The following is a 22,762-nucleotide window of genomic DNA, read 5'->3' as shown; positions in this document are numbered from 1 at the left end:
CTGCGAGCTTCAGCCACCTGGGGCACCCAGAAGATGCCCTCACAGCAGCAGAGGTGAGCTGTGTGGGGAAACTCCCCCTGGGGAGCTGAGGCAGTTTCCTTCTTGAGGGACCTGGGCATTTTTTCTACCTCTTCCTGGGCCAGCCCATGATTGTGGCCTCTCATCCTTTTCTAGTGTGACACCAGCCCCTGCAGCACCCAAGAGAGGGAGCGGCACCACATCCCCAGCTCCCCCTAGCCCACTGCAGGGAGTGGAGAACATGGCTGCAGAGCTGGAGGAGCGCTGTCCCATATGCCTGGACAGTTGGGACAATGCTGCATATGTCATCCCATGCCTCCATCGGTTCTGTTACCAGTGCATCCTGCGGTGGGCTGACAGCAAGCCCAAGTGCCCCCTCTGCAAGAGGAGAGTGCAATCCATCGTGCACTCGGTGCGGGGAGATAATGACTTTGAAGAGGTCATCATCAGACCATCGGGGCTGGCAGTATCATCGGCTGGCACCCGCCAGGCAGAAGGAATGCCCAGGCACCCCGCCACCCACAGCCCGCCTTGCCCTGTAACATCCCAGCCACGGGCAGTAGAGTCTGTCCCCAGGACTCCAGTGGGTGGCCTCCAGCCAGACACCTGGGCATCCCTCTTTGATGACCACCCTGCTCTCCTCCAGCGCCTTCTGCCTTGGCTGCAACACCAACTGCAGCTGATATATGTGGAGGAACCTTCAACAGCAGCTGTGATGGAGGACCTCATCCTGTCTGTCCTGGGCTTCTTTGGGCTGGATGAAGAGGTCCTGGTCCGGCTGCTGCAGGTCAGCCTCCACAATCGTGCGGCAACATTTGTTGAACAGCTTATCAGCGTCGCCATACAACGCTGCAGCAGTGAGGCCCACCGTCTGCTGGGCCTTGAGAATGGCCATGCTGCCGAGGAGCAGGAGGGCAGCCTTGCGGCTGTCCCTCATCCTGCTGCCTCCCGAAGGTGGTCTCCTGCCCCTGGCCCAGCCCCCTCCAGCAGCCCCGCTGGAGACGACGAAGAGGACCATACCAGCACCTCAACTGTGGCTCTTTGTGAGGGTCCCAGCAGCTCTCCTGGTGCTCCCATTCCCACCCATAGGGAGCAGGAAGAGCTGCATGAAGATCTGGGGGAGGCTCTGCCCGGGCCTTCCACCCTCAGCCAGGGCAGGGACCACTCCCCTGGGGGGCCTCGTCGACGCCTGAAGAGGAGAGCCAGCAGCTCCCACGACTCTTCTCAGCCCCCCAAGAGGCCACCCCATCAGCAAAACTGAACCAGGCCCCAGGAGCTGACAAAACCAGGGCCGGGCCAGCAGCTGGGGCACGTGCTGGCCCACAAGTCCATCAGAAGGCTCTCGGTAGCCTCAATCAATCAAAGAAAATTAATTGCCCAAAGGCAAGTGCTGCTGGTCCTGGGGCAGATGTTTCCAGCTGCGGGCTCTCCAGGGCCAGCCCATGCTCCCCCGCTCATCACCGCAGGCCTGGCCTCCACCTCACCACACCCTCCGCCCCCCTGTCCTCGGGTTCTGCTCTCCCACCAGCCCGCACTGCCTGGTGCAGCCTGGCTACAGCAGCACGCAAATCCCTCCTCCTGCACACAGGGTCGTGACTTGGTGCTGCTCTCTGCATCAGCCTTGGGTCACGCCCTACCGAGGCAGGACCCTCAAGAAGTTCAGCAAGGGGAAGCGCGAAGTCCTGCACCTGGGGAGGGACAACTCCAGGCACCAGCACACGTGGCGGGCTGCTCGGCTTGAAAGTAGCTTTGCAGAAAAAGCCCTGGAGGTCCTGGTGGGCACCAAGCTGATCATAAGCCAACAATGTGGCCTTGCCAAAAGGGACACTAACGGGCTCCTGGGCTGCGTTAGGAGGAGTTTTGCCAGCAGGCTGAGGAAGGTGATCCTTCATCTCTACTCTTAATGCATTCTAATGTATAGTTAGTAATAAAATAGACTGTCAGTTAAGATTGTTGGTGGATGAATAAGTCAAAGGTATCTGTAGATGACAGAAAATTAAACAATTTCTCAATATTATGTGTGAAACGAGTATCAAAATATGTGAATTACACTTTACTTTTCTGCATGTCATTGATAAGTTTGGATGAATCCATATTCCATATATAAGCAAGCTGTTAGCTCCCTAGACAGCATTTTGGTCAGCTCTCAAATTTTGACATTTATTTTCCAGAGATCCATTTATTCATACTCTCTTTACAGTCTTAATTCAACATTTTAATTGCAACTGTAATCAGAAATTCTTTCTGTTCCCTTGCAGCAACATATTTTTGACTGATATTTGCCCTGGATTAGGCCTCACCAATTTCTTTAGTGAACAGGTGCCCACGTAGTAAAAACATGTTCTGGCGATTCAGTTTGGACTGAAAATACTTCAGTCTTTTAACTGACTGTATGATTAAATTTCTTCTCAGTCCACTGCTCTTTGAATAAGAAGCAATGTATCTTTCACTGATACATTCCATGAATTCAAAAGCCCCCAGTTTTACCATCTAGGCTTTATATGTAAGTTACTTTTTAAAAATAATCTACAAGATTTTATTGTATCCCTCTATTAATTTTTTTTTTAAAAAGCACTTTGATTCTAAAATTTTAATTCATTATCATCATGTAGTGACAAATGGGATCAATTTGAAAGCATGATTTCAAGGTTTTCTTCATTACCCTGAAAGGAATCTTCAGGTATTTTTAAAACCTCAACAATCTTTCTCCTTTTTTTGAAGTGAGAGAATCAGTTACAGCAGACAGACTGAAATTTCCTCATACATTTATGGAAGACAGCCTGTAAGAAACAGGTTCAAGACCATTTCTGAGACATCAAATGGGAAAGCTATGAAGTAGGGTAGAAGATATGGTTATGCAATCATGAGCAGAGTCATAGGCCACCAGATTAATGTGACGGAAAACTATAATTCATATGATGCTGAAACGACTGAGCTTAGGAATTTGCCACTCACCTTTTTAGAAGAATGGCATACACAGAAGTCACTAAAATGCATGCAGTTAGTGATGTAGATTACATTCCCAACAGTTAGATTGAGATATATCATACATATAAAGTTTGCAGATTTATTTAACTGTCAGGTACTGACTGTCCAGGTATTTTCTACGAAACCCCTCTTTCAGCTGAAGAAGAGCTTAAAAGACTACAACAGATTTTGCAGAGGACTAATTTGTTTGTTCGTTTGTTGCAAACTGAAAACTTGGTTTCTGCCTTTTGGTAGGAAACAAAAACTCAGCTGGTAAAAGTATTTTATAAGCTAGTAATTAGCAAAATACCATTTCTTCTTCCCATCTCCAAATAAAATCATTTAGGTCTCAAATGGTAAAAAATAAGATACATAATATTCTTTCCAAGTTCTCTGTACTTTTATTGTGAATCAATATGCCAATGTCTTCCATTTTTTCCCTTTAATTTCAACAAACCAGAAACCAAGCAAACAAGAGAGGGACACATAAACCCACATTTTTCCCCCATGGGTAAAAATTCTGCAAATTTGACAGGTTTAAAAGAAATTAATGGATGTCTTGTGCAATGTAATTGTTGCTCTTGCTGACTGCATTGAAATCAGCATTTCAAATATTCTAGAGTCAGCGACATTTAATATTTTTCAACATGCTAACATATGCTAAACACATGGGAATTCACTGATGGACATTGAGAAAGACACTGAACAAGGGCAACTGGAACTTCGGGAATGGGTGAAATGCACAGTGTAGACCAGATCCTCAAGTCAGTTGTGCAACTGATTACGGGTCTCTCATATATTGCCTAGTTTGGCAACTTCACAGTCACATTAGACTGACATAAGCACTAGGACAGAAGGAAACACATCACCAGCAAAAGCTAACCAGAATCCACCAATAATTTGACTTTGCCATGTTCCCTAGTTTTCCTGTGCCTTCCTTCAGGCCTGGTATGTACAAGTGTCAGCTAAGCCTCCGTTCCACACTATGAGTATTTCTGTTGTGTACCAAACACTTGTCTGCAGGAAATGGAAAGGAATACGCCTAAGAGTGTCCTGTGAACATCTGTCAGAACAGGGTGGCACATCTGGCCACTTTTGCATTTGGTAATTAAATTTTCATTAAAAAAGAACACTAAAGCTCTCCTCTGCTTTTTGTCTTGCTTTTACATTTTCTTACCTTTGCAGTCATGTGAACAAACTGTGCTGCCTACAACTACTTGGCAGAATACCTCCTGAATACAACACAGCAATCAGGAAGAAGGTACTGCCCTGCCAAGGCAGATACAGTACGAGACTGAAAAAGTTTTTTACAAGTATTATTAGCATTTTGCTCTGAGAATTCTGGAGCAGGAAAGCACGTATCCCAAATAACAAATTATAGCAACTCCTGAACCTGTAGCTGAGAGAATGATGAAAATCAGGCAGGGAAAGAACTGCCTTCTGCTAGACAAATCGGAGTCTGGCTCATCAGGAACACGGACTGAAAGATGTATCTGGAAATCACGCTTCATTTAATGCTACTAAGCAAAACTCTTTAAGAATGCATTCCCCATTCCAGCTCATGTTTTGTCCCTGCTACTTCTTCGCCCCTGGTTACATGCTGTTTGGTCTAAATCTTCCAGTGAAAAGAGCTTGCATACATGTGAAAAGCACAAATTATGTTGCTATAGGTTGGCAAAGAGATATTTTTCTTCTGTCTCTTTTAATTGTTGAAGTGAATTTTCTGAGCTGATTCAATGTTATTGGGGAGAGAAATACACCCCTTTTATGGAGATTTTAGATTTTTTTTTCTTTAATCTAAAAGGAAATAATTCACACAAGGTCTTACAGTATAGTATTGTTTTACTGCAGGAACAGCTTGCTTGCTTTCATTTTCTTATTCTGGAGCGTATTCTGTCTAACCCTTCCATAGCTACACACTGTGCAGGAGGAGAACACAAGCTGTTTTCCTAGCCTTCCACAAGACAGGTGGAATTATATGCTTTAACTTAGGCATAAATTTATATATGACAGTGTTTAATAGAAATGGGGTGTTGGAGAAACTCAAAGAAGCAATCTTGCTCTGGATCAAAAATATGCTTGCACATTGCTTCAACCGTAAAAACCACACATATGGCATTACCTAAATTGTAGGTGGAAGATTTAAAATTTTATCAGTAAAGCTTTTTGCATTGATTAAGTGATGCAGTTAAAGTGGACTCCAGGTCTCATATGGGAAGGATTAAAGCTTAATATGACAAAAACTTTCTACATTGATCTAAAACTGTGATTCCCTTATTTATCTGTAAAGCCATGGTAAGTAGTTTGTGGCTGCACCTATGGAACTATTTTAAGGACTAAAATGCCTAGATTTTAATTAAATTTCATTGACTTCAGTTGCAGTGTAAAGCTGGACAGTGATGCATGAAAAATATTGATGTTTAAGAATGATGCTGGTGCAAAGTATTTGGGAGCCATTGGTCCAAAAATTAATTATCCAGGTTAAGTGAAGTTCAAGTACCTTTGGCTATTAAATCTGAAAAGTGACTGGGTAGTAATACTGCAACAGTTTGATTCCCTAATGTGGTTTAACCCCCGCAGGCAGCTCAGCCCCACACAGCTGCTCCCTCACTTCTCCCTCTTGGGATGAGGGGAGAGAACTGGAAGGGTAAAAGTGAGAAAGCTTGTGGGTTGAGATAGAGACAGTTTCATAGGCAAAGCAAAAGCTGCATGAGCAAGCAAAGCAAAATAAGGAGTTCATTCACCACTTCCCATTGGCAGGCAGATGGTAAGCCATTTCCAGGAAAGCAAAGCTTCATCATGTGTTACTTGGGAAGACAAATGCCACCGCTGCAAATGTCTCCTCTTCACCTCAGCTTTTTATTGCTGAGCAGAGTGCAATACAGTCTGGAATATCCCTCTGGTCAGTTGGAGTCAGCGGTCCTAGCTGTGTCCCCTCTCAAGTTTTTGTGTACCCCAGCCTACTTGCTTATGGGGCAGCGTGAGAAACAGAAAAAGCCTTGATGCTGTGGAAGCGCTGCTCAGCAATAGCTAAAACACAGGTGCTTATCAATGTTGTTTTGGTCACAAATCCAAAACAGCACTAAACAATCTACTATGAAGAAAATTAACTCCATCCCAGCCAAAACCAATAAACGTAATCTTTGCCATGTAAGAAGCATATTGTTTGGAATTTAGGGACTAATTATTGATGAACATAGAATCATAGAATCATTATGGTTGGAAAAGACCTCCAAGATCATCAAGTCCAACTGTCCACCTAACACCACCATGCCTACTAAACCATGTCCTGGAGTGCCATGTCTACGTGTTCTTTGAACATCTCCAGGGATGGTGACTCCACCACTTCCCTGGGCAGCCAGTTTCAGTGCTTGACCCCTCTTTCAGCAAAGAAGTGTTTCCTAATATCCAACCTAAACCTCCCCAGCTGCAACTTGAGGCCATTTCCTCTTGTCCTATCACAAGTTATTTGGGAGAAGAGACCAACATCCGTCTCCCTACAACGTCCTTTCAGGTAGTTGTAGAGAGCAATGAGGTCTTCCCTCAATCTCCTCTTATCCAAACTAAACAATCCCAGTTCCCTCAGCTGCTCCTCTTAAGACTTCTTCTCCAGACCCTTCACCAGCTTTGTTGATCTTCTCTGGACGCGCTCCAGCAACTCAACGTCCTTTTTCTACTGAGGGGCCCAAAACTGCACAAAGTATTCAAGGTGCAGTCTCACCAGTGCAGAGTACAGGGGTGCGATCATTTCCCTACTCCTGCTGGCCACACTGTTCCTGATGCAAGCCAGGATGCTGTTGGCCTTCATGGCCACCTGGGCACACTGTTGTCTCATGTTCAGCCAGCTCTCTGCCAGCACCCCCAGGTTCCTTTCCAGCAGGCAGCTTTCCAGCCACTCTTCCCCAAGCCTGTAGTGTTGCATGGGGTTGTTGTGATCAAAGTGCAGGACCCGTCACTTGGCCTTGTTGAACCTCATACAACTCACCTCAGCCCATCAATCCATGCCCATAGTTGGGGCATCCATTTTTTCCACCTATTTGTCTCTCTCACTTGCTGGCATTGCTCTCTCTACTTTGCTCTCTCTCCCTTTTGCTCCTTTGCTTGCTACTAAGTTTTTTTTTTGTTTCTGTGATCGTTGCTCAGGCTGGGCTGTATTGGTCATTGGACATCAGGTGGTGAGAAATCATGCATTGTTCATTTTGTATATTTTAGTATCCTTATATTTTGTTATTATTGTCATTTTCCTTTGCTATTCTAGTAAACTGTCTTCATCTCAACCCACGAGTTTTCCTTTCTTCACATTTCTCTCTCCCATCCCATTGAGGAGGGGGAGGGTGAGTGAGAAACTGTGTGGTGACTCAGGCTAAACCACAACATCATGCATGTGGATATCATAGCCCAAAGTAATTTCACATCTTTAACCATCCTGGATATATCATTTTAAGAGGCAGCTATCAAAGGGTGACCACATATAAACTCCTGTATAAAGAAAATTATCACTGTTCTGTGTTTTACCAACAGTACTGTATTGAAGCATGAGATGTGCATTAACATAGGAGAAAGGCTTCAAAAAATTCCAGTTCTCAGCTAACAGTAACAGCTGGTGAAAAGAGTATTCTTATCTTCTTGTCCTACAGAAAACAGTAATGATAGTTACAGATTATACTAATATTTTTTCTTAATGTACCTTCAAATAGTTAGGTAAAGCTTAAGATACCAAATTATGTTTAATCAGATAGAATGCGATGGCATTTCTAGAATGTTTTTATCCCTATGTACTCGTGACTGGAAAGCTGACACTATCAAAGGCCCGTGCCATAGCATATCATATGTGGGAGATACAACCTGACATCTACACACAGAACTCTTAACAAAAAGGAAAATAGAGACGTTAAGTGAGGGAACTGCAGCCTCCTTTTAGCAGATAACATTCCACTGCTTCTAAATCAAGATATATGCATTCAGATTAATCCTATTTTACTACAAAATATCAATGTTTTCAATAATAATAAAATATCTTCAAATAATTTTAGATTTTCATACATATTTTTTGAAGGGAAAAGCTTTAAATGAAAATACTTTACTATTCCTGGGATGCATCTATACTTTGGAAGGACTGATCACTCAAAATATGATATGATATTTTGAACCTCACAATTCCTCACAATGTATCTATTTAAATTGAAATGTAAACTATGTTAAATATTTAAAATTTTCCTTAAGTATTGAAGATGTATGAAATTGCCATTGAAATCAGCATTTCAGAGATTAAATTAAAACAGAAGAGCTGCTGGAGGTCTTAATTTCACATCCTAAAGTCCAGTAAATGAAGTGAACATCCAATATTGATAGAACAAACACAGGAAAATCTTTTTCTTCTGACCAATCCATGTGGTTTCTTTCAAATTGATACTAATTTTTGTTTGTACATACCAAGTGGAGGTTTGAGATTTTTAAGAGACAACAATTTATAATGTGTTTCCCCTTCATATTGCCATAAATTTACAGTAAAGTATGGGGAGCTGATGGAAGAAAAAGTAGAGTCAGACCCATCTGATCATTGTTTAGGGTCTGTCCCATCCGTTGCAGATGACAAGGACCTCATCAGGTGATGATCAACTCTACATTACTTACTTTACTGGCAGTCCTTACTCTATTCTGACTACAAAACTCACCCTTTTTCTTGCTCATAACTGGAATGAAAAATGTCTCATTGACGTTTTTCCCTTTCCTTTAAGCCAGGTGCTGGCATACTGACACAAGCTGACCTATAATCATATGAAGTGTCATAATGATTTCAACAGGATAACTCCTGGAATAATAGCATGAAGAAAAGTGGCAAGATATTAACATTTCTGGGTAGTAATAGCCACCACTCTGTGACCTGAACTATGTATCCTTCTCCTGCCCATTCCCTACCCAAATGTACCTTTTAATGCCCATTTAAACCTTAGACCTGGACAAGTGTACGCAGCTTCTAGTTCCTCCCAGGAGAACTGCTGATCCAGAACTGGAAGAGTTAGGATTCAGTTTCCCTACTCTTCTACCAGGGCAATGGTGTAACTAAGCTGAAGAAGGGTTTTCATAGCTTGTTACAGGATTTTCATAATTAACCCTTTATTGGCCAAAGGAACAGTGTGTTAAAGCAGTGTCAGCAGTACGCTACCTTCAGATTTCTTTATTCAGACTTCTGCTAAGTACCAAAGTGTGCCAACAGCTACTAAATACAGCTGCTTAGTGACCTCAGAGCTGAAGTCTAGACATAAAACTAAGAAATATCTTTAAAGTTCTTCTAACATCATCCAAACCAACACAGTTTAGTTGGTTACAAAACTCTTTAAGCCAAAATCTTACATTATGCAAGTTTGCCCAAAACAGGTGCTTCAGAAATAGAGATATTCAAAGCTTGTTTTCCTTTTCTTTAAATTGAGTGAAGCCAGTTTTCCATCTCTAAGTGACGCTTTGATTTCTATGAGTGTATTAGCCAAGAAAGAAAAGCAAAGCAATTATATGAATGAATATTTCTGTAAAGCTCTTAATTCTGGCAAATAAAGTCACTGAATTTCCCAAGTGATTTCAACATGCCATAAAAATCAGGACCTCCTTAAGCATGAGGTGACTTGTGAATGTGGTGAGCATCTACTTAAGCACAGGGTGATATGTGAATGTCATATTCCCTTCATGCACAGCTTTCCCCACCCCCCTCTTCCTTTTTTTTCACCCCAGTTCGAGACTGGCACAAGCACTACTTTTGAATGAAGCAGACATTCCTTAGGATGTACTGCCAAAAATAATGGAAATGTTGATACAATGGAATGGTATAAAATGGTACCTGAAATGCTTAGAAAACCATAAAACTTAATGTTGCACAGCTCTCATAGTCAGTGCCAACTACTGCAGCTGCTAAGATGTACTTGAGGAATCTGAGGATTTTTTTTCCCCTTTTTCTGTGGAGTCCCACAGACATCTGTCTTTAGGAAACTTTGTTTATAGTATCAACAGTTACAGCCTAAGAAATGAGCCAGGCTCCTGTGCATTCACAAAGGAATTAAAAAGATGACAGAGTGCTTCTAACAAATTCCCTCACAACAATTAATTGTGGAATGAAACATAGCATCTTAAACCTTCTTCAGGAACTCTTCCAAATATAATTTGTCACCCTGACTTGTTGCTAGCCACAATACTGCACAGCAGAAAGCAAAAGAGAACTACGACCCACACTATGTAACAGGGGTCTGAAACGCCTCACTGTGGGTACAGACTCAAAGTTTCCTAACCACCTTTAGGCAGACCCCGCTAAAGCAGCAAAACATGCTATATGTGAAGAACAGAGACATGCTCAATCTGTCTACAAGATTCCTTCCTCCTGGCCCAACCATCAAAGACAGAGAAGAAGTCACAGATCAGCTGGACTATGAACTTCAGAGAGCAAGTTATCTCCTGTTCCTGTAATCACTTATTTGCCTACTGACTTGGAAATAGTCCTGTAGCTGATCTAGTGGAGAGTCAGAAAGCATGATGGAAAGACAGGTTTCCCTCATGCTGCTGTTTCCCTGGAGGATAAAAACTAGAGGGTTTCTCTCTAATTTTCTGGACCAGGTGCTTAAACAGGCCCAGGAGAATTGTACTGAACACTGCTGAATAGTAATGAGCTCACGTTTTCCGCACCGTTTATTGCAATTTTATTTTAATAGTCTCAAGACGTAGGAATTTGATCTTTACAATCTTAGAATAACATTTGAAGACAATAAATGAAATATTTATAATTCCTCTGAAGCAGATGCTATCATTAACATAAACTGTGCCTATGATACTGGATTGACTCAGCTATGTTGTCAGAAATTCAGTGTAGTAGAAATAGGATTGCAAAAGGCTTTGTAGTACTTTTGACTCTCTTATCTGAAACTACAGGTTCTCATTCAGACTTGCAAAGTGTTTCAAGAAGACGTATCTGGGACTGAAACTGCAAAGTGTGTACCCCTCCTCCTCAAACAAAGAATGGATAATCAGGATCAGATGCAAAAAAAAAGAAAAGATATATTTGGGCAAACCAGAAGAGAGACAAAGCAAGTAATCAATTCTCTGAATTTACTGGAGACAGGCGCCTTCTCCATATCACAAAATAATGTCACATGGAGGTCTCTAGATCCTAAATTAATTTTGGGAATACAGTAAATTAACAAAGGATTCCTATGGTGTCTTTCCTGCCACTGTGATAGTCTTTGCATGCAGCCCAATATTTAGCTCAAACAGAAAAGTCATCAACAGTGAGTTTTTATATACTCAGGGCAAGGAAAGATGCAAAGCAGGTTTAAAAGAAATTGAGAAAGTCATACTATCCTCCTACTGGCAATAAGCCAGGTTTCCAGCCTGAAGGATACACATAGTATATTAAATTGCCCTTTCAAGAGATTATGAAAAATTTGACAGATTAAATTCACTGGTATATAACTCTAAACCAAAAACTTGCTACCTTTGTAATAATGCTTTCCATTATGATAAGAAAAATAGTTCATGAGCTCAAAGTAAACTTGTGGAATTCTTGAATACTGTAGCCTGGAAATTTAGTAACTCCTTAGATTTGGTCATACCAAACATCACTTCTGAGAAATTATTTCCATTCCCAGTAGTATTTGAAGCCCTTTTGCAAATATAATGTTAAGAAATAATTTATATTGTCTATGAATTATGTTTTCTAAGAAAAGTCTTACTAACTTGAAACTCTCTACAAAGCTAAAATCAGTTCCAGCAATGTTATTTGGCATGAAGCATTTATTATTACTTTCTAAGAAGTTATAGGTGTTTATCCATAAGAGTAATTTGCAAAACTTGCATGGTTTTGAAATACTTTTTGTGTGCTCTGACTGCTGACATCTTTCTATAAGTATACAAGCAAACTTGCTTGATAGTGATGTGCTAAAGTTACCTTCCTTTTATTGATAAACAAAGAGAAGGCATATATATATATGAAATAATTATACAGTATATTCAGGGAAGTTGTTTTGAAAAACTACCCAAGTAATTCTACACATGAAATGACACTGCTGATGCTGTGGTAACTTAGCCAGCTTTTAACAGACATGTTTCCATCTCTTACAGGTCTGATAAAATAGCATCTCTAACTTTGAAGGGGTAATTGAATTGCAAGGCACACAGTGACAACTACTTTTTTGTCAATTTTCCACTGTTTAAAACAAGTCAAAAGAAACTGACAATCAATATCTGCACACTGTAGTAACATTATGCCATCAACTTTTGGTACTTTCAGCACTGCCATAACTTACTCCTTTTTGTAGTAAAGACAGTCCATATATCAGCTACATAGCCTAGGCCCAAACGTATATTTCAACTGTACTCTCAGGGAGCTGTACTCTTAAAGCTGTGATTAACACAAGTTTAGAACCTAGTATGGCTAGGTTTTGGAAGTGTACTGCCTTGTTTCCATGTCCTAAAATAAAATAAAATAAATTAAAAGATATGTTGCTTGGATACATTTGCAGGCGTGCTATGAGGCAGACATAAATTACTACACAGCTGTCACCTGCAATCTTATATGAAACCTTTTGATAATTTTTCTGTGTAGCTGTTTTCCCTATTTTGTGTTCACTAAACCTTCTCCACGCTGATAGATAAAAAGCTTCTAAAGTCATAAATAGCTTAAATAGTTGTCTTTTAAAACAGACAACATGATAGAAATGTTTCACATCTCACAGCTTTACAGAGCCAGGATAGGAAACTTTGCATCGTTAGAAAGTGACAGTTGCCAGGTCCCTTACAGACACATACGCAGTTACTTCTAAACATAGAAGACTATCAATAGACATTAAGTAACTCATTCATAAAAGGAGCAAATTATTTGGCATTTCTTTAAAAGAGGTCTTATGCTTTTCTATAAGCTTGCGCTCATGACAACTAAGACACCTTCCTTTAATAGGTGGAATGAAGGAAGAAAAAGTATCAATATATGTAATGAACTACACAGAATATTCCCAAAGTATTTTTTTTCATACAAAATTCATCCACAAAGAAGACCTTCATAACAGAGTATTACTTCTTTGCTTGTAAATTAGGCAACACGTTAACCACAATCCAGTAATTGTGTCATGTGTTTCTCCATTTTCCTCAGAGACGCAAATGATGGGAATATAGAAGCTTTTCACTACATCAGCTATGATGGTTGCCTAATCTTAGCGGTCACATCTAATGAGCACCTCTAAAACTTTTAGGCTACATTAATCTCTTGAGGCGACATTTCATGGAAAATTGTTCTACGGAGTTGCAAAACAAGTATGGTTATTTTTCACATTTCTCTGGTAGAAAGCTAAATTCCTTGATATCATAAATGTCATCTTAACATATCACTAAGGCCACTACATATAGTCTAATTTATCTTAGTGCACCTCAGCTGTTCAGTTCTGAACTGATCTGAACTACAGGGTACTCCTGAGATGCCATGCCTTTCATCCATATTATCCAAGTCAATTTAACTCTGAATACCAGACCTAAGAAACTCTGACAAGAATCACCTTGCTGGGGCCAGTCAATACAGCAGAGGTATGGAGAGTGTAATAGTCAGGGTTTACCCACTTTGTTTAATTTTCACACTGATAAGTCAGTTTGCCTGTCCAAAAGACAGCCGACAGAAACAGACAGTACTGGCAAGCAGCATAACTGGCTTCACATCTGTTTGGATGTTTTCATTGTAAAAATTGCCTGCACAAAATCCTTCATGCAACAATTTAAGCCATAACATAAGAGAAAATGTCTCTGGCAGAATGGATAAACATCATAATAACAGTGATTTTATTTCTTATTTTTCCTTTTTGAAAAGACATTTGCTATTGCTTCTAACAGGACAGCTATAGCAAGCTATAGAATCTTTGCTTTTACTGCAGGTACAATAGTTATGAAGTGTATAAGAAGTTTCTTGTTCAAAATTATTGTTTAGTATTTCAGCAGAAGGAAATGCATTTATTTCCCTCAATAACACAGGAATTAATATTTTATGGTTAAATCTTGCTGTGTCAGCTAGATGCTACTGTTCTAGTAATGTGCTTCCAGACTGCAATTTTTTATTTTTTATAGAGGAAGCACTTATTCATTTATTAATGCAGCTTCCCTGAAAAATAAGCAAACAAATGATAAAAAAAACCCTCTGAAACTAAACCTCAAAGTTCAAGCATCTAGCAATAAGATTCCTTTATATTAATAACAACAACAACAACAACAAAATCAAATATAATTCAACTACTCTTAGCTTGAATTTAACAGACAATAACTGCAAAATGACCAAGTGTCAAGCAGCCTCTTTAATAATACAGAAAAGAATCATATTAGTTTTCACATACACAGGAGAGAATACAAAAGCCTTATTTCTTGATTTATATACTGGGGTCACCATGAAGAAATAAATGATACTGCTTTCTATATTAGAGCCTTGAATGGTTTAAATCATGGACAGTGTAGAGATTGCTCTTTCTTGTGCCAGCCAACTGGACTAAGGCTAGAAAAGGTACTCATTCAGAAACAGTTGCCAACAAGCCCTTCCACTCTGGAAGGTGTTTTCTCTGCAGAGCAAGACAGTGGATTGTTAAACTTCTGATGACACAATAAATGTGCTGAAGACTTCAGGTCGATGTTGATGATATGATTTACAGTGGCTTTACGTGTATTGAAAGAAACTGCAATTATCATTATAAAACCCCGAGAAAAATTATATAACTAGTTTTTCTATGCAATTTATTGTCTATTACATTTATGACTTTAAAAATTTTGATACTACTAATAATTGATAGTATCTATTAGCACAGCAGAGCATTAAGTCAATTAAACTGATCTCCTTGCTCAGTTTTCTTATGCAAATCCCCTCACACTGTGGCAAAGCCTGAGGTAAAGTCTCCACACACACCACTTGGAGCCATTCTGTGAGAGAAACAGAAGAGGCAAACGAGCTTCAGAGCCTCAAGCAGACAGCACTGCTCACCTCTGGGCTTGCTGCATGGCAAGAGGCTGGCATGTTTCACAGCAGAGGCAAATCCCTGTCTGATATCAAAATGCAGAGTCATCTCTTCCTCCCACCCTGAATGGCCGTGCAGCTCATCTTTCAGCCATCCCATTATAGCAGGGAAGGGAACTATGACTGAAGTTCAGTATGTATTTCCAAGCTTTGGCTTGCGGTTTTTGAGTACGTTCAGCTGCAAGTAATGCCACAGAACCTATTTTATCCTGCTGAGTCCTAAAATTGATGTTTACCATCAAACCAAACATTTTCAGCTTGTGTAACTTAATTTTATTAAATTACAATGCATTGGTATGATATATAGGTACATCTTAGAGGTCATGGTGCTTGTTTTCCATTAATGCATCCTAATCCCTAGCAAATTCTTGCTAACAGTGATCTTTATCACTGTAAATGCTAGAAGTAGTTGATGTTAATGTACAAGTTAGGGTGCACTTAGAAGAAAACCTGCTGTTTGTTCACTATCTGAAAGCACTAATTAAACATTAAGTCATTATACAGTATCTGATGACCTGTTCAAATCTGGAAAAAATAAAAGATCAAAGAACACTAACTTTTAATAAAGTAAGGGTTGCCACAACAGTCTGGCTGTCAAAACAGTAAATTTCCTCACTTGTAATTATGAAGGACTATTTGTTTAGTATTTCCCTTTCCGACAGGTTGAATTTCTGGTTGACAAGTTCATTAGACCCTTTGGAAACTACAGCTTTGTGTCTACATCATAGTAACAAAACACTGAGCCTTACTTTTTCTCAAGGAGTCTTTATAGCCTATGCTAAAACTTCATTGAGCTTTTGTGTTCCCCAGGGTGTCCAGCTACACATTCTACTGCAATAAAATAGTGATAATATTATCACTAAATATTTTTATTACAGCAAAATATGTAACAGGATCTCTCACAAGAAGTGAGTAACAAAACTTAATTTAGCCTTATAAAGCTTAAAACTACAAGTGTTCTTTCATTCTCAAGAGGCATAGTAAAATTCCATACTGCATTAGACATCCAGAAACTCTGACCCTCTGACTACTTCAATTTGTATCTTAGCAATTTGCTTTTCACACCAAGGGCATACGTACATTGTATGTAGCACAGTGCAGAGACTGAGTCACTTTTGGCTTGGGTGACTTTGTGCACACAGGGCAGTACTGAATCATGCAAACGCAAATTCACATCATGAAAGTGCGCAGTGATGCAATTAAACTGTGCCTTATTCTTGACCAGACTGATTTAGCTCTAGATCCAGGCGGGAATCACTAAAAAGCTATTATGGCTAAAAATGTAATGTCAGACCACAAAATCAGCTTAGTCTTACCTCCCCAAGTTTTAAAAGTGTTCTTTACACACAAATGTAAAACATACAGATTTCTAACTTTGGTGGTACTCACTTCCTATTTTGAAGTAATCTTCCTTTCCTTATCTTTTCCCTCCACTAAGTCTGACACACTTACCCTGTTTCTGACTCCACTAACTATTTTAAGAACTGTGATAAAAATCATGGGATCATTGTTGCTAACTTTTTATCTCTTATGCCACTCTATTTGTATCTTAAATTCTTAAAGCTATCTCTCTGCTATGAAGACAACAGACTGTCATTGTCTGGTCATTTTTAATTAAGCTACCCAGTCTAATTATTTTCATATATTAACTACTAAACCTGAAGTATACTTTCCCAACTCTATGTTGTAGTTTCCTTTCCAAAGCCCACCTTGGAGAGCAGAGCATCATTGCTCTGCAGACGAACAGGATGTCCTAATGCTGCAGAGAGGCTGGACACAGTGAATTTAAAAAGACACACTCTTCACAGCATTGCTCTGGGAATTCTGTTTCTCCAGCATCATGGGAACACAGGCTAAGCTTGGATTAAGCTAGTTTAGGGTGGAGATTAGCAAGTGGCCACTAAATTCATTTTGACCTGTTATTCTAGAACAGGAAGGGAAAAGATAATGAGAGGGGTCATCTGTGGGTTGGAAAAAGCACTGTAATTGCCAGAAAGAAGATCCTATAGTCTTTCAAGCTTAACAGGTTACCAGATAAAGTGTCTTCTAGTAGACTCCACAGTCTTTCAGTGCAAGGGTATTTGGAATAAGGAATACTAGCAGCAGTAACTGAGCAGCTGGTCAAGGTTAGTGAAGGTTTTGTCCATAATGAACTTGTGAACCAGAGAGAGTACAGAGAACCAGCCAAAGAATTCAAGACTTGGCCTTATCCAATCCTCACAACTATTTGGTACAAATAGCAGAAATTGAATCTTCAACTTTAGTACTAAAATGTTAGCAGAATGTCTTGTTTTTGCTGAAAACAAACAGTTTGGCAGTGGTAAGTAAATAACTATTCCACAGTACTTACTCTGTCTTTGTGAGCAAGTTGATTCTGGTTTTCAAATTAAACAGCTCAGTGATAAGGATTGGTAGAGCTACCGAGTTGCATTTGAAAAGATTCTACCACAGGACTACTATTTATTCTTTTAAGGTGTTTCTTCCTCACCCCTAAAAGCAATTCTTTAAAATCTCCATTATGCTGTTTTGAGGAATAAAAACGATCCCCAATATTTTACTGTTTTTGTTAAGGGAATTGCTTGATTGAACTCAGCCTAGCTACAGAAATGATCTGAAAATTTTCATCAAATATATGTCTACTGAGTATATTAAAAATTTCAGAAAGAGATTTATGTGTATATATCCATATATATTGTAAATACACATGGTCAAAAATACTAAATTGCTGCTTTACCTATATATACAAAGCTCAGCTCAACTCAGCCTCAGGTCAACAGCCATGACTGATTTCTGCATAAAGTCCTGTGTATGCTGATTTACTTTCTCATATCCTCCTGAAGTCAATACAAAACTGGAAAAGTACAATACAATACTGTATAATTAAAAAATTGAAAGCATTGTGATAAAAATCAGCCCAAAGAAATCTAATACAAAATTCAATTGCCTAGTTGAGACATACTATGGCAAACATATCAAATACAGTACTATCTGTTTCTTCTAGTATTTCACAAGCAACAAGTATAATCACTAATAATTCTGGACATCAATATTTCTTTTGATAAAATATTCCAGGATTGAAAAAATAAGTCTGGAATTAATATACTAAGTAGACTTGGAAATGAAATCTGTTACATGTACACAAACTAACGACACTAAGAATATTCAGTATCATTTGTTAAAAAAAAAATAAAATAAAAAATCATCCATTGTAGTTTGCTTTTTTCCTGACAAGAAAATCTTGGAATCATTTTGAAAACATGAAAGCAACAAAAATAAGCAAGTCTAGGCTCTAATTCTCCAATAAACTCTAGGCTGAGTATCACTTTTCTTATGGCAACTTTGTCTTACTATGGGAATCTGAAGAAATACCATCTTTTTATGACTATCATCAAGAAAAACAATAAATGACTGAGCATGATAAAACATATGGGCTGTAGTAACAGTGGCAATGACTGAGTTCGGATACATATCCGTTTATTACTTTTGCACATAATTTGTTATAGAATATTTAAGGTATGTGCAGTAAGGACTGCCATACTACAGCAGATTAAAGCAGAGAAACATGAATGACACTGAAATAAACCTCAGGAAATTTTGTAAAGCTGGATTAGAACTTTTTATATTATTTTACTTTGTAAATTATTAGAATGTGTCTTATTTATTGTTTTCTGAAAAGTGATAAAGAGTTTTAAACTGGCTGAGGCAGGAGGGAGGCAGGAGGGTCTGGACTGTGTTTACAGTCCATAACCTACTTACAACACCAACTGAAACCAGTAACTCACCTTATGCATATCAGAATATATCATGTGTCGCTATGGGATCTAAAACACCTGCCTAATAATGTAGGAAATACTAGCTTATCCTCTAAGGAGAATCAGAGATGAGGATTTTAATGTATATTGTTAGGGATTATAATGTTAGAAAGGCAGGTAATATGGGCATCACCTTCACCGTAACTGGTGAATTTACAAACTTTGTCTGCATTATGTGCTGACATTCAAACTAGTTGGCAAATCCAGTTGTAAGCATAAAAAACTTTTGTGAAAGCAATCAGAATGTGATTTTGTACCCCCTAATTGTCACTCACTCTCAATTTACACTGTTTTCTAGTGCTGGCTTACTAATGGCATACAAACACCATGCCTGTTAGTGGAACTCCTAGAAACCAACTGTATTGACCAAGTGTCTCCAAAGCTTGTTAGTATGTGAGACAGCTCATTGCATGGAGCTTTGAAGATACTGTTATGATCCTGATAAAATCCTTTCAAACCCTAGCTATGTTTACTTTTGGAAAGGCAGGAAAAAGGTGCCAGAAGTCTGCCAGAATGATTAGTTCACAGTTAATTTGACATGATTATTTCTAGAAGAACCTGAATGATGATTTCTAAAGAGAACACACAGATTTCACACTTGTCTGATTATAGCAGTCAAAATAGTAAAACATTTGACTTAAAATAAAGAACAAAATTTTGTAGATGACAAGTCATGGCAATAAGAGTGTTATTTTGCTACATTCCTTTCCTACAAGGTGCCTCATATTAGTCAACAGAAATATAAATCTTAGGGGCTGTCAGTATTAGCAGTGCATAATCTCACCTACATAGAGCACACAGGTAATAAATAAAATGCTCCGATGAAAAATGGATAAATCTAATCTATTTGCATTTACTCTTAAATACACCAGCAGATAAAAACATATATGAATGTCATAATCTCATGGTTCATTACCCTATGCAACTTAAACTGGTTCTCCCCATTCTGGAAGGGAAAGTAGGGCTTTGGAGAGCCTAGGGAGGTCAATGGACATGACGCACATTACCTCCTCCCACCATTTATCACTCACAGAAACACACAATTTTCATCAATATTCCAAAATATGTGAGAATGTCAGCATTATTCTACACATACTGTGATTTCTATTTCAGTGTTAAACATAAGCATAAAATTTAATACACTTGCTTCCTACTTAGTATATAATACAGGTCAGTAGATTGACATTGAAAGTTCCTGCTTGTTAATATCAAGAATATGTTTGGTGCTGTGGTGAGAGACGTCCTGTAACTGAAATGGTCTCCATCCATCCACTGAAGCTACACTACCTCTTCTACTTCACTGACTTGGAAGGAGCTGAAAAATGCAGTGGGCATTGCACTAATGAGTGGTTTGCTATTAATTCACTTTCATAGGTCTCAAACAGAGTATTTACACTAAAATATAACTGCATATGATTTCTCTCTTTTCTTGAGATACATCACCTAATCTACCTTGCACTTCCTCCACAATTTAGATCACTAGAAATCTGAGCAGCTTGAAAAGAGAGTCAAAATTTAATACTGCATAGGGTCCCCAATCCTTAACATGTATTTAGAAATTAATTTCCTTGAAGGTAGGACTATCTATTAGCCTGTGAGAAATAAAGAACAACAAACTCTATCTGTAAAATTAAAATTATACTTCTTAAATGTGGCAGTAAAAACATGGACTCCGTGGATGGTGTTCCAGAGACCTTTATTGTTAGTCAGCATTAGTCTTTTATAGCCTAAGTTACACGCGAAGTGCACACACTAATCATCTAATTTGATTGGTAGCAATATACTGTTCATGCGCCTTATGCTTCATTTGGATTGGTTGTAGTTTTTTAGTTGTCTTTACTATTTTTGCCTTTGGTATTTCCTTATCTCGTTCTAGTTGCTGGTTTTTTTGTTATTGAGCAAGTGGTGTTCAAGGACATCATAGCCCAAATTAATCAATATCAAACAGCTGTGCTGCAACTCTCTGCCTCCACACTTAAAGATTTGGTTTTAGTAAGGGTAGTTTAGTTTAGATTAAAGTGATAGCTATCATCCTAGTTGGTTTTTTTTTTCCTAGAAGCCCTGATTGGAGTTTATCAGTATTTGCTTGAATTAAAAATGCCAATATGACTCATACTTGTCTTTTAGCAGAAAATGTGAACTATCGTGAATATAACAGCTGCTAAGAACCACTTGTCCAGTAAAAAAATTTAAAAATGAAACTTTTTATTATTTTGCAGAATAAACCAAAGGTTTCAAAATCTCAGGCTACTTCTACATAATGAAAAATACAGATTTTTTTTAAGCATAAACCCCACTTTATATCCCAGGACAAATTCAATGTTAAAGGAGTATAAATTCAGTTTAAGGAAGGCCATTTAAAAAAAATCACCGTTCCTAAATTTACACTAATGACATTCAGAAACACTTAAGTGTCATTGTCAGAAAAAGGAAAGACTAAGGACCTCTGGAAATCAAAGAGCAGCTTGCAGACCTTTTTATTGGAAGTACGTGAAGATCTATCTTCTGGCTCTTTTCCCATTTCTGATAGTTCCTTTTCAAGATGAGAACATCATTTATTGTGGCATAAAGGGTTCAATGTAACATGTAAAATTTGCAACTAACTATATATATATTTCTGATAGGACTTTCATACTATATTTTCAGTGTTTGGGGTTCTCAGGTATGAGGTTCTCATAAGATGTGCACAGAATATTATTTCATAGTCCATTCATTCAATAAAATAGCCTTGTTTATGGCTAAATAGCATATAAGCAATCTTGTGACTTTGGTATGTAGCCCACAGTGGAATAACTGACCAAGAAACGATGTTGGGTAGACCATGCGTAGCAGTGGCATATTGTAGTCAGCTAACGCTATGAGAACAAGGAGTCAGGTCTACAACTAGCAGATAGGTTGGCAACCATTACATTGCTCTCATGGTTCTCTAGAAGCCATTGTAAAAGCAAAATCATGTGGGAAACATTGGGTTCTATTGTAATTCAAAGTCTTGTGTACAAGTCCTCATTTCTGGCTTGAACACTCTAAAATAGCTTGGAATTTTAACAATTGTTTTCGGAGCATCCAAAATGTGAACACGATACCCATAGGGTGTTAATTCTGACTCTAAAATTGCTTAAGCCTATATGTTCTCCTTTCCCGCTTATAGAATTTACCACTTGCTTTTGCTGTAAAACAGTACAGAGGTACTTTAGGTAAGTCAAACTAAATCAAAGCTATTATTAAGTTCAGTGGGAAAAATAACTTCACTGAAAGTAGCACTTAGATCAAATGCTATTTTCCATCACTTTCTTCTATGCTGACATAAACAATACATATCTTACAGCAGATGTGAGAGTGTCTGTGTACAGAAGAAAATCAGTGCTGTACCAGCACATCAGATTCTATATTAGCATCTCCATCAAGTTTTATATATTGCAATAAAACAAAGCCACAAAGATAAAGTTCTCAAAGGAGATGAATGCCACAGCCATTTACAAGCACTTCTATCTGTCAGTCTGCTGAAAGCTGTTCCATTCCACATGGCCTCTGTTGCCAAAATACTTCTTGTAGAAGTGCTCTACTCTGTAATACTTAATGTCACAGAAGACCTAGTTCCATTCTTTGCTATGCTTGAGAAGACTGAACTCTTATAGTACAGAGTAATTAGGATATTCACTGAGGAAGAAGAGATTATTTTAGACTCATTTCAGTCATTTACAAATATCTAAGGAATGTTGGTGCCACATAGTTATTTACTGTGATAAGGATAAGAAACAACTAATGGAATGTAAAATCTAAAAGGAGTACTGTCCTGCCCCAAATCCTGCCTAATATCCTTTTTATAAATCTTGATTAATAACAAATAATTTTCTGGGTTTTTTTTTCCTGAACTCTTGCTGTAATAAATTCATATACAAACTACTAAAAGTAAAAAGGTTAGCAAGGTGAGGTACTATACAAGCAAAAA

At 38.7% G+C, this 22,762-nt stretch overlaps 1 protein-coding gene across 1 annotated transcript; it reads left to right on the top strand.

Annotated features, from left to right (window-relative positions):
• The first annotated feature begins 214 nt into the window (after window positions 1-214).
• On the top strand, window positions 215-1,279 carry LOC147596349 (E3 ubiquitin-protein ligase Topors-like). The gene has a single exon (XM_086771140.1). The coding sequence runs from the start codon at window positions 260-262 to the stop codon at window positions 1,277-1,279; it is 1,020 nt and encodes a 339-aa protein (XP_086627266.1). The 5' UTR covers window positions 215-259.
• The last annotated feature ends 21,483 nt before the right edge of the window (window positions 1,280-22,762 follow it).

Source organism: Chlamydotis macqueenii, chromosome Z (assembly GCF_036417535.1).
Source record: "Chlamydotis macqueenii isolate bChlMac1 chromosome Z, bChlMac1.mat, whole genome shotgun sequence".
Lineage (NCBI taxonomy): Eukaryota > Metazoa > Chordata > Aves > Otidiformes > Otididae > Chlamydotis > Chlamydotis macqueenii.
Note: the sequence above shows the minus strand (reverse complement) of the source record. Positions and strands in the feature narration are given on the sequence as shown.

What these genes read in the sequence shown, in the direction of transcription:
- LOC147596349 (XM_086771140.1), top strand. Translation starts at nt 260, where the DNA reads ATGGCTGCAGAGCTGGAGGAGCGCTGTCCCATATGCCTGGACAGTTGG.